General features: G+C 45.5%; 1 protein-coding gene across 8 annotated transcripts in view; it reads left to right on the top strand.

Moving 5' to 3' along the window:
• Positions 1–12,132, top strand: part of LOC119178350 (sorting nexin-25) — a 141,337-nt gene that overhangs the window by 79,342 nt on the left and 49,863 nt on the right. For 7 of the 8 annotated variants that reach the window (XR_012888420.1, XR_012888422.1, XM_075882289.1 and 4 more), the window contains 2 exons: positions 2,317–2,453; positions 9,293–9,361. Coding sequence is in view for 6 of the 8 variants with exons in the window: in XM_075882289.1 (XP_075738404.1) it covers positions 2,317–2,453; positions 9,293–9,361 (206 nt within the window). In the remaining 2 variants the exon portion in view is untranslated. Of the gene's footprint in view, positions 1–2,072; positions 2,290–2,316; positions 2,454–9,292; positions 9,362–12,132 lie in introns of those variants that run through there. The other variant, XM_075882292.1, reaches the window with a different exon arrangement.

The raw sequence follows: 12,132 nt of genomic DNA, 5'->3' as shown, positions 1-12,132 counted from the left end.
ATCACCAGACGAGGCTCGTGTTTTCACACTGCCACCGATCTTTCGAAGACCGGTCGGCCACGTACCCTGTTTTTGATCGCTGGTACTGTCGTTGGCGTCACCGGCCTGGAGTGACCAGACCATTTGCCAACATCGTCGGCCACCGACTGTATCCGATAGTCTGCGTCTAGTGCACGCGCACGCGCGTACACTACCCCACCGACTGCGATAATTTGCGATTCGTTTCGTGTTTAGGACTTGTTCTTGCTCACTTCGCACTCAACTCAGCATGCCTTCCGCGCGCGTGCGGAAGCGCGAGAACGGCTGTTAATTTAAGCGGAACGAATCGCGATATATCAAAGTTCGTGAGGCCACGCAAACCCGCCGGCTCAACAAAACGATTTATTGATCACGGCTGCCGAGTCTTCGAACGCCGCCGCGCGCACCGAGCGAGGCAGCCATGCTTTGACTTCTGCACGTGCTGGCTCTCTTAAGTTTTTCTACGTGCGAGTTTCGTGGACCTTTCAAGCGAGCTACCCACTTTTCCATGTGTTTTGGTTTTCAAGGTCGCCCTCCCGCCGCATCCTCCCCTCTCTTTATCGCACTGAGGAAGGAATCTTTCATTCTTCCGTTCTTTATCGCAACTCCTTGCCCTTCTCTCGCAAGTCTGCCCTCCTCTCTTGATCACAACCCCTTTGCCCGTCTCCACCGCTCCGCGACGCCCGCCACGCTGGCTCGAATTAGTTTCGTTTTCCGACTGGAAATGCGCCCAGAGCTGTTCCACGCATTTGCGCTTCTTGCTCTCTCTTGGTGTGCGTGTGTGGTCATGATGGCCGACGGGAGGACTAGCACGCTTTTTCGTGCCGCTCAAAAAAAAAAAAAACGTCGGAAGTACGACCGCTTGGCTTGAGTGTAATCCGCGTGTTAAATGCCGCGTTGCAGAGCGCTTGCTCGTAGCTGTTAACCGCCTGGCAGCCAACTTGCCGCTTTGGGCATCCCGGTATTCAGCTGTGAAGATGGTGAATATTTCGTGGGTGCTGGTGAAGGCTACATGTGCGCGAAACTATTTTCGCGAAAATGACTTCGTTGATCGTCGGGCCCGATGCCGAGCCTGAAGCTTCCAAACAGGACCACTGCGGCGGCGATTTGTGGCAGCGCGTCGTCGATTGCGACCTGGGAGAGCGGGTAGGACATCTGTTGCAATGATTTACTTACGGCCGATGATGATGCCAACACTGCGGAACCGTGTACAGATTGGGGCATTGTAAATGAAGTACGTGGCGAGAGCGATTTGGAGGAGGTTGCCCCGCCGCGATGGTCTATTGGCTAAGGTACTCGGCTGCTGACCCGCAGGGCGCGGGTTGGAATTCTGGCTGCGGCGGCAGCATTTCCGATGGAGGCGGAAATGTTGTAGGCCCGTGTGCTCAGATTTGGGTGCACGTTAAAGAACCCCAGGTGGTCTAAATTTCCGGAGCCCTCCACTACGGCGTCTCTCATAATCATATAGTGGTTTTGGGACGTTAAACCCCATATATCAATCAATCAATCAAGCGATTTGGAGGAATCGGATTGCGAGAACGACGAATCTTTGGAGCCAGCGCTTCATGCAGCATATGCCACGGGCCTCGGCGGACGAGCAGCCTGCCGTTTTAAATGAACTCGAGACCGTTCTTAGCGTTTCTGCTCTTCGAAACACGTGCATTACGAACTTTTTGGGGCAAAAAAAGTTTCTGTTTTCGCTCGTAACTTTTTTTTAAAGCCGTGTTTCATTTACTACGAACTTCGGGATACAGCGAACGGATGCCGCGTCACGCTCAGGTTCGTTATATGCGGGCTCGACTGTACATGTAATAGACACGCGTATTGTGATGACTAATAGTGGCGGCACTCGAGCTTGGGCTCAGCTAGCATGAGGGCAGTGACAGCAAAGCGAAGGAAATAGTAGACAATACAACAGCTTGCCCTACGAACTGGTGTTGTTTCCGTCTCGGTTAATTGCAATATGTGTGTGCGTGAAGGGATCGTAAGCGAGTGGTTGGGTGCGTAGAGAAAAAAGTTTGCATGCAAATCTAAGCTCTTTTTTTTTTTACAAGGAAGAGCATGTGCATGTGCTGCCATATTCTGACACTACACGACACCAAGTGGCACAGAACTCTAAAAACCACTCACAATCAACTATGATAACTCTGTGGGAGTGTTGTCATGATCGGTGTGCATCACAGTATGGGGTCCGATGCAAGGTTCAATTATTATTATTATTTTTGAAGTGTGCTCACCTAAAGAGTTAATGCCGTGGCTCAACATGTTATTGGGAAGTGTATGTGATCTGGGTTTCAGTTTGTGATGAACGAAGAACGCCTCAGCCAGAGCGAGGCCCTGTACAGCTTTCTCAGCCAGAGCCCGGATCCTCTGAAAGAGGAGCTGCCCATTGCCAAGAAGAATCTTTCTTTTCCCCTGCTGCAGTTTTTTCGCAAGTGAGTAATAAGCTACCCGTTGTTTCAGTGTTTCAAGGGTCACGTGCCACTGAAAAGCACCCATATTGGTGGCTGGCATTGTTGTAAAGTTAATATTGAATTTGAAACAGCACCCTGAGCACAAATGTTCAAACAAAAGGAGGCACTTGTATTATTTATAATCGGAAGCACACATGGTGGTAAAACAGGACAAAAAAACACGTAGCCATGCCAGCACGCTATGAGTGCGCTGTCACAACCACGTTCACATGTTTAGCAAACACAGAATTTTAATGGCCGTTGCAGCACTCTGTGAGCAGTGCATGTTTCAGAAATTGTGCGAATGTGGCGAAAGGTGCCGCTGCCAGAAATCAAGGAAAAAGTCAATGCCTAGACAGAGTGCATGGAGATAACGTGTGACCAGCTCTACCAGTGAGTAGCTGCCACGCCAGGTTGTAAAAGCGCGACGGAGATGTGGCCGATAAGGGCATTGGGGTGTGGGAATGGCGGCCGGCAAAGTTTCTGTGGCACCGCTCCCAGCTGGGCACGCATCCAAGCCATTTCCAGTCGTTTGGTCTTTGGCTCTTGTGGCTGATGAAGGCTGACACATCCATATTTCTAAATCTGTCACCATGTGAGCGTCCCCGCATATGCAGTCACACTGGTGCACTGTCTGTACAATGAGACGATCGTTTTTTTCTAAACATGTGCTGTTAGCATCTTTTAGTCTTTTCCTGTTCATGTTTTCTTCCTAGCAGCTTACATTTCTTCCTGCCGTCTGGTCGTTTGTGTGGCTTCTCATTGGTGACACAAATTCAGCGACCAAATGAATAAAACCAGTTGATAGAGGCACTCTTTCCATTTACTCTGTGTTTATTCAATCGAAGGCACGATGATTTCCATCACAAGTGGCGACTTGTGATACACAAGAGTGATAGCTTTGTGACAGACTCATCTTGTAGGTGTACAGTGTGATGCAGGCCCCTCTAGCTAAGCACTCGTGGTGTTTAATTTTCGCCTTTGTCCAGTGTTGGGCATGAACTCAGTATGAATTGGCCCAACTGTCAGTTCTTATGCTGCTGAAGAAGCCTGAGCAACATTTCGCAGTGTCACAACAAAAACGTGCTACATCCGACTTGATAATGACAGCAGTTGATACCGAAGAAAGAGCAGCAAGTCGGATACCTCATATGCGCAATGCACTTGCATTTCACTTCATTGTGTACTACTATATCAAGTTGCTTTAGACTGTCCATAATATGTTAGCACATTGCCTGACTAGACATTCAGTGAGCAAAGTTCTCGCAGCAAGGTGTAAAATTCACTAACATTTCTTATCGGGGGATTTTGTTTACACTAAAGAATGCATTGTAGTACAAACATACTAACAGACTCGCAAAAGTAGAACTAGATAGGAGAAAATTCGGTGCTAAATGTTTCTGCTAACCGCAAGGCCTAGAGGAAACTATGTGGCATGGATGCAGCAGTATTGTTGCCAGCATTACAGTGATAGACGAAAAAAGCTGGATCTCATCTTCACAAAGATAAAAAAAAAATGTTTAAAGAGCCAGTTAACAACCCCAAGAACAGAAAATTGTTATGAAGAGAAATAGGTGCACTTTTACTTTGTGAGCATGCTGCTGCAAAAATTTTGCGAATACGTGCTATATTAAGTATTAAGGAAGTTACAAGGGCTAGAACATCGCTTTCGGCTGGTTTCAAATTTTTTCCCGGCCTCACCACCCTTCTCCTTAAGAGGGAAAGGAAGACGTAGCCCATTGACGTGCCTTCGCCCACTTCACCAACGTGACAAGACATCAGCAGTTGATGTCATCGACAAACTCGATCTGTCACATTGCACTTTCGCTTGCTGCGATGCCTGGTTGTTTACTGTTTACTCGGTGCCGATGCTTCTCCACAGCCCAGTTGCTCTATTGCTCTATTTGCAGCCGACAAGGATTTGCAGCAAAACTGCGTTCCAAAACCAGGACATGAGGTTGGCCCGATCTTTCGTGAGCAGACTGTCATGTCATCTGTAAGCAGCAACACAAAACACAAATAATGCCTTTAATAGTGGGTGTGTGCATCATGTGGCACGACTATCGGCTCATTCTCAAAAACTGGGCCAGTAACGTGTCCGGATTTCGATATATGGGGCCTATGGGAAGTTTCGCACTTATATGATTGAACAGCTCTGTCGTAGCTGGGGGTGGGAACAGCAACTGTTTTTGACTTAGATAATTTGTTAAAATCTGCTTTAGACCAATCGACAAGCTGCGTGCTGCGTCACGTCGTGGATCACCGAGTTAGCGTCACTGTGCGTGCAAGGAGCAAAGGTCAGGCGTAGGAAAGGGGCAGGGGAATAGTTTTTCGAAATAGAGGCTCTGCGTGGCACGCATCTCTGTATTATTCAGAAAACAGTATCGCTGCGGTTTACTCTACGAATTGCCGAACTTGTTTGGGGGTGTAAAAAAAGTCGGAGCCTGTTGACTGGCCTTTTAAAAAGTACAGTGAAGGCCTGTTTTTTATTATTATTATTAAAAGCTTCCAACTATTCTTGTGCTAACATGTCACTTGAAATATGAACATGGACTTGCTGGTTATTGGCTTTATGGAACATGGTGTTCATAGACGTGCCTATGGGCGGGACAGAGCAAGAATACCCGCGAACTTCCTAATCTGATCTGCCCACCTAACCTTCTGTCTCCCCCTAACCCGCTTGCCTTCTCTGGGAATTCAGTTAGTTACCTTTAATGACCAGCGGTTATCCTGTCTAGGCGCTACATGCCCGGCCCATGTCCATTTCGTCTTATTGATTTCAACTATGATATCCTTGACTCTGGTTTGTTTCCTGATCCACTCTGCTGTGTTCTTGTTTCTTAAGTTTACACCTACCATTGTCCTTTTTGTTGGTCTCTGCGTCGTCCTCAATTTAAGCGGAACCTTCTTTGTAAGTTTCCAGGTTTCTGCTCCATAGCTAAGTACCGGGAAGATGCAGCTGTTATATACCTTCCTCTTAAGGTATGATAGTGGCAATCTTGATTCGAGAGTGCTTGCCAAATGTGGTTTACCTCATTCTTATTCTTCTAGTTACTTCAATCTCGTGGTTCGGCTCCAATGTTATTACCTGTCCTAAGTAGACGTAGTTTTTTACAACTTCAAGAGCACTAATACCTATCTCTAAGCGCTGTTTTCTTCCGAAGTTGTTGTACATTTTCTGCAGATTAATTTTAAAACCTACCTTTCTGCTCTCCTTGTGTAACTCCGTAACCACTAGCTGCAATTCGTCCCCTGAGTTACTCAGCAATGCAATGTCATCAGCGAAGCTAAGGTACTCTCTAATAACTTATTCCTAACTCTTCTCATTCTAGGCCTCTGAAAACATCCTGTAAGCATGTGGGAACAGCTTGAGAGAACATGGCGCCGTGATCAACATCCCTGACAGTGTCATCACATTTCGCAACAACAGCCCTACTTTAGTCGATTGTTCAGAGCCGAGGCATACGTCTTGTTCAGGGCCTTTGCGTCTGACGGATGATGATGTGGTCGTCCCGCCACGATCGTGTACGCTTGTTTCGGTGGCAGGGGATGAGCCGTTTGACGGCGACGGCATTGCTGACCAACTCAGCTCACTGATATTTAGCCACGGTATTTCAGTTGCTCGAGGTCTTGTCACTGTCACTGCTGGACGCACAAACTTGCTGCTCACTAACTTCAGCACTGAGCGCCGACATCTCCAATAGCATTGGGGAGATTGTATCCCCATGTATTTCACCCTTCTTGAGTGGTATTCTATCGCTTTCTTTAAGGAGCTCTGTGTTGGCTGTTGATCGTCTGTATATTTCTTCCAGGATGATTATATATGCTTTGTCGATGCTCTGATTCTGCAGTGTCTGCATGACTGCTGATAATTCTGCTGAATCAAATGCTTTCTCATAATAAATGAATGTATGTACAGTGGTTGGCTATATTCTGAGCATTTCTCTATTACCTGATTGATAGTATGAATGTGGTCGATTGTTGAATAGCCTGTTCTAAATTCTGCTTGTTCCATTGGTTGATTGAATTCTAATGTTGTCTTAATTCTGTTAGCAATTACCTTTGTAAAAAGCTTGTATACTACGGAGAGCAAGCTGATCGGCCTATGATTCTTCAAGTCCTTGTCATCTCCTTTTTTATGTAATAAGATGATGTTAGCGTTCTTCCAAGACTCTGGTACTTTTCCCGTCAGGAGACACCTCGTAAATAGAGTGGCTAGTTTTTCTAACACAATCTGTCCTCCATCTTTCAGCAGATCTGATGTTACTTGATCCTCACCAGCAGCTTTGCCTCTGTGCATGCTCTCCAAAGCTTTTCTGACTTCTTCTATCATTACCGGTGGGGTGTCGTCTGGGTTACTGCTAGTTCTTATAGTATTAAGGTCGTGGTTGTCCTGGCTACTGTACAGATTTCTGTAAAACTCCTTTGCTATTTTAACTATCCTATTCATACTGGTAGTTATTTTGCCTTCCTTGTCCCGTAGTGCATACATTCGACTTTTGTCTATACCAGGTATCCTCTTCACTGTTTTAACGCTTACTCCATTCTTCAAAGCGTGTTCAATTCTCTCCATGTTATACCTTCTTATGTTGGATACCTTATGGTTTTAAATCAACTTTGAAAGCTCTACCAACTCTATTTTGTCTGTTGTACTTGAGGCTTTCATGCTTTGACGCTTCTTGATGAGGTTCTTCGTCTTCTGGGACAGCTTTCCAGTGTCTTGTCTAGTTATCGTACCTCCAACTTCCATTGCACACTCCGTAATGATACTCGTCAGATTATAATTTATTGTGTCAACGCTAAGGCTGGTTTTCTCGATAAGAGCCGAGTATATGTTCTGAAGCGAGACTCTGAATTCCTGTATTTTCCCTCTCAGTGCTAGCTCATTGATTGGCTTCTTGCGTATCAGTTTCTTCCGTTCCTTCTTCAAGTCTAGTCGAATTCGAGACCGTACCATTCTATGGTCACTGCATTGTACCTTGCCAAGCACTTCCACATCCTGCATGATGCTTGGGTGTGTACTCAGTACAAAGTCGATTTTGTTCTTATTTTGGCCATTAGGGCTCCTCCATGTCCACTTACGGTTCCCTCGCTTTCGTTAGAAGGTATTCGAAATTCGTAAATTATTGCGTTCTGCGAATTCTACTAGTATCTCCCCTCTGGAATCTCTACTGCCGATGCCAATATCTCCTACTGCCTGGCCTCCAGCCTGCTTCTTCCCTACCTTTGCATTAAAGCCTCCCATCAGTATAGTATACTGTGTTTTTACCTTACTCATTGCCGATTCCACGTCTTCATAAAAGCTTTCAACAAACGCGTCGTCATGGCTGAATGTAGGTGCGTAAGCCTGCACTACCTTCATCTTGTATCTTTTATTCAGTTTAATTATGATACCTACCACCCTTTAATTAATGCTATAGTATTCCTCTATGTTGCGAGCTATGTTTCTGTGAATTAGGAACCCCACTCCCAGTTCTCTTCTGTCTGCCAAGCCCCGATAGCAAAGGACGGGCCCATTCTGTAGCACCGTATAGGCCTCATCTGTCCTCCTAATCTCACTGAGCCTTATTATATCCCATTTAACACCCTCTAGCTCCTCGAATAGTACAGCTAGACTTGCTTCACTAGGTAAGGTCTTAGCATTAACTGTTGCCAAGTTCAGGTTCCAATGGCGGCCTGTCCGGATCCAGAGATTCTTAGCACCCTCTGCTGCGTTGCAGATCTGACCGCCGCCATGGTCAGTTACTTCGAAGGCGCTGGGGGCTGAGGGACGTGAGTTAATTGAAGTATGCATGTGGGAGGTAGTGGCCAGGTACTGCACCAGGACATCCAATCCTTCACTGGTGAGAGAGTGCGGGAGTGGTGAGGGAGTCTGTCTCTCACTCTAACCAACCCACGAGTAAAAAAATGGTTGGTTGAATAGAGGGCCACTTTAAGCCATTCCACGTGAACATTGTCTCATCCTTTATAGTCCACATACTCACCCCTTCGAAGCATGCAAACCGGTCATGTTGTCATTGAGGACATTTTATTTGCCGTCAAATTTCTCATTTATTGACCCAGAGATTCTTAGCACCCTCTGCTGCATTGCAGATCTGACCGCCATCGTGGTCAGTTGCTTCGCAGCCGCTGGGGAATAAGGGCCGGGAGTTAATTGATGCATTAATACTTCAGAATATTTGGTGTGGTATTTTGTAGAAGTCTCTTTCAGCACAGCGCGATTGGATCAAGCTGGCAGACCAGTGCCAATAATTTCTTGTAGCTCCTCAATCATTGAGAGTTGAAATTGACAGTTCGAATACGCTTTCCCAGGTAGGTTGTGATTGCCGGAGTTCTTATGTAATGCTAGCGGAAAAACTCCCCATGGGATTTTTGTATAAACTCTGGACACTATTGGCCAAAATCGTAGAGGTCTTTTGATCATGGTATGCTCAGAAAAATGAGCTATTAAATTTCATTTCGCACATTGTATTGTATGCTGTGGCACATTGATGAAGTTAGTGTGTTTATACCTATGGCTTACATTTCGTAGGTGATACAATGGCCCCAAAACTCTTCCATGTTTACTCTAAGTACTCCTCCCAATTCTTGCCGTGGCAATGCGGTGAGTTTTTTATCATAACAGGTGGCACGTTAGTCTGCTCTTGTATACGAATTTGTCATGGGTATTTCTGGATTTTGTTATGGTGCTTTACACCTCGTATAATTGAACAACTCTAGTGACAGCAGCTTTCAAGTTGTTGAAAGCTGCAGTCACCAGTGCGAAGTGATGGCTTTTTCATGTACATCTCTGTCTTCTTCTTTTTTTTGCCATTTCGCAGTTTGTCTGGCCCCATCCTGCAGGACAGCAACGAGGAAGATGATGAGCTTTATTTATGTGATAAGGACCTGTAAGTTTTATTTTGCACAATAGCTTTTTAAGTATGTGCCGTATTTGGCTGTGAATACGTTTTAAGTATGTTGAGTAGTACAAGTATCGGTGTAACCGCCTACATGCGATTTTTAATTGTGAATGTTATAGCATGAGTCTAGTATCTAGAAATTCCAAGCGAGCACTTAAGCAAGTGCCTTTCCCTTTAATATATTTCACTCCTAATTTCAAGTTCCTGCTCGGCTTCAGGAATAAAATTCACAAAAGATACAATGCAGGCTTGTTGGTAGCACATCTTCAGTAGGTTTCTTTGTAGTGCACAAACAAAATAAAGCCATACAGAAGTAGGGCACTGCTGGGCGTTGACTTGTGCTTTTATTTTATGCTGTCTTCTTCATGCACTATACCTACTGAAGATGTTCCAGCAACTCCCTACTGCCTTTGCTCCACATCATGATCATGCACTGCATTGAGGCAACACTGGAATGTGAATTACTTAGTTTTTTTTTTTTTCAGCTTTCCCACACAATGACCACACTTCAAACTTGACGCACTACACCCTTCAGGTTCCCATGAGCAAAAGCTTGCCTTCGAAGCTTTTGCTTCTATTTGCAATTTGAAGATAATACCCATGGCGTACAGTCAAACCTCGTTACAACAAAGTTGAAAGGGAGCCACAATTATTTCGTTATATCTATTATTTAGGTTATATTGATTATAACAATTTGTGGCTATGTATGCTCAGATGGGCGCACATCTATAAGCATGCAAAGAAGAAAACCACCTTGTGGCCTGATGTACCGCTACGTGATCACGCGTGTCACGGAAGATAGACTCGGTCGAATCTCATTAATTTGAACTTTTGGCTAATTCGAACTCATGCTGAGGTCCCGTCAAAGCTATCTGTATTCCAATTGGCGAAAACGCCTTGTAATTCGAATGCGCAAGCACTTGCGAGGGTTAATTCGAAGATACCGCGCTCCAAAAATGCTCTCAGCACCAAGCCCAATGCCGCGGCGGCATCCTCCAACGCTGAAGAAGGAAAAAAAAGGAAAGGAAAGAAAAGACTGTGGTAGATTGTTTAAACTGCAGAAGCGTACGCATTTGGGCTGGTTGGTTCATGTTCACAGAAGTTAAAAAAACAGCGCTAAAAAGACGGGACAAGAAAGGACAACAGGACAGGGCGCTGACTAGCAACCAAATATGTTTATTTCTTCAGTCAGCATACATATATACCACCGCACTATCGCAAAAAACAGCCTACGCAGCGGCATGTGAGCCTGCGCAGAGGCATTCAAAAAATTAGTTTGACAGAAATTTGACCTCCTTCGGAAGGAGGGAAATGGAAGGGAGGCTAACACATGCCTCACCACTGTTATGAATGTGAAAAGCTTCCGAAATGAGACGTGCACGTTCATCGTGGTAGTATGATAAGAAAATGGTATCTTTAAAAGATGGGTGGCAACCGCAGTTGTTACAGTGAAGGGAAAGCTGACTATCTGTAGCGCGATTATGAACTTTGTTTGAATGCTCACGCAAGCGGTCATTAGCACAACGGCCCGTTTGCCCTATATAACACCGACCACAGGAAAGAGGAATCTTGTAAACAACGCCATGACGACATTTCACAAACTTGTGCCTGTGCTTCTTAGTACAGAAGCTTACAGAAGAAGTACAGTGCTTCTTAGTGTGCATAGGGTCTTGCATCGCCCCCATTCTGAGTGACCTTTTATTGGCTAGCTATGACCGCAATCTAGAGAGCAAGCTAGATCAGACGAGCACGGTAAAAGTGATGCGCTACGTGGATGATTTTTTAATTTTTTACCGCACTAACCCACCTGACGCGCAGCCTGCTGCTTCTAAAATAATTGACGTGTTCCGCGCAGAATTAAGTTCTTTTGAATTGAAGACTGAGCATCCTTCAGATAACAAACTACGCTTTTTAGACTTAGAACTGTCGTTCTCAAACAGCCACGTGTGTTGGGGTTACGCACCCAGGTCAAAAAAGGCCCTTCTTCCCTTTTCTTCGGCGCACTCAAAAATTGTTAAACGCGGCATTGCAAGAGCTTGCATGAAGGCGGCGCTCTACAGGTCCTGTGACCACCAAGTTGAAAAGTGTTTCTTTTCGCAAGTTGACCGCCTGAAGCTTGCAGGTTTTCCTGCAACGCTTTTGACTAGTATTGCTGAAAGCCTAGTAGCAGTCTGTAAGGACAAGCGCCTGGCCACTGTGCAGTCCGAAAAAAGCTGGCTGAAAAGCGTAGCAGTTATCCCCTATGTGCACAAGGTAGCGCACAATCTAAAAAAAGTTGTCGCCAGGGCAGGCATTAAGCTGCTATTTTCTGCCCAAAATAAGCTAGGCAGCTTGTGCCAGCATGTTAATCGTGAGGCACCGTACAAAAAAGGATGTACTAAGAAGCACAGGCACAAGTTGGTGAAATGTCGTCATGGCGTTGTTTACAAGATTCCTCTTTCCTGTGGTCGGTGTTATATAGGGCAAACGGGCCGTTGTGCTAATGACCGCTTGCGTGAGCATTCAAACAAAGTTCATAATCGCGCTACAGATAGTCAGCTTTCCCTTCACTGTAACAACTGCGGTTGCCACCCATCTTTTAAAGATACCATTTTCTTATCATACTACCACGATGAACGTGCACGTCTCATTTCGGAAGCTTTTCACATTCATAACAGTGGTGAGGCATGTGTTAGCCTCCCTTCCATTTCCCTCCTTCCGAAGGAGGTCAAATTTCTGTCAAACTAATTTTTTGAATGCCTCTGCGCAGGCTCACATGC

This window comes from Rhipicephalus microplus, chromosome 2, assembly GCF_043290135.1.
Source record: "Rhipicephalus microplus isolate Deutch F79 chromosome 2, USDA_Rmic, whole genome shotgun sequence".
NCBI classification, from domain to species: Eukaryota; Metazoa; Arthropoda; class Arachnida; order Ixodida; family Ixodidae; genus Rhipicephalus; species Rhipicephalus microplus.
This window is presented reverse-complemented; position numbering and strand designations above follow the sequence as displayed.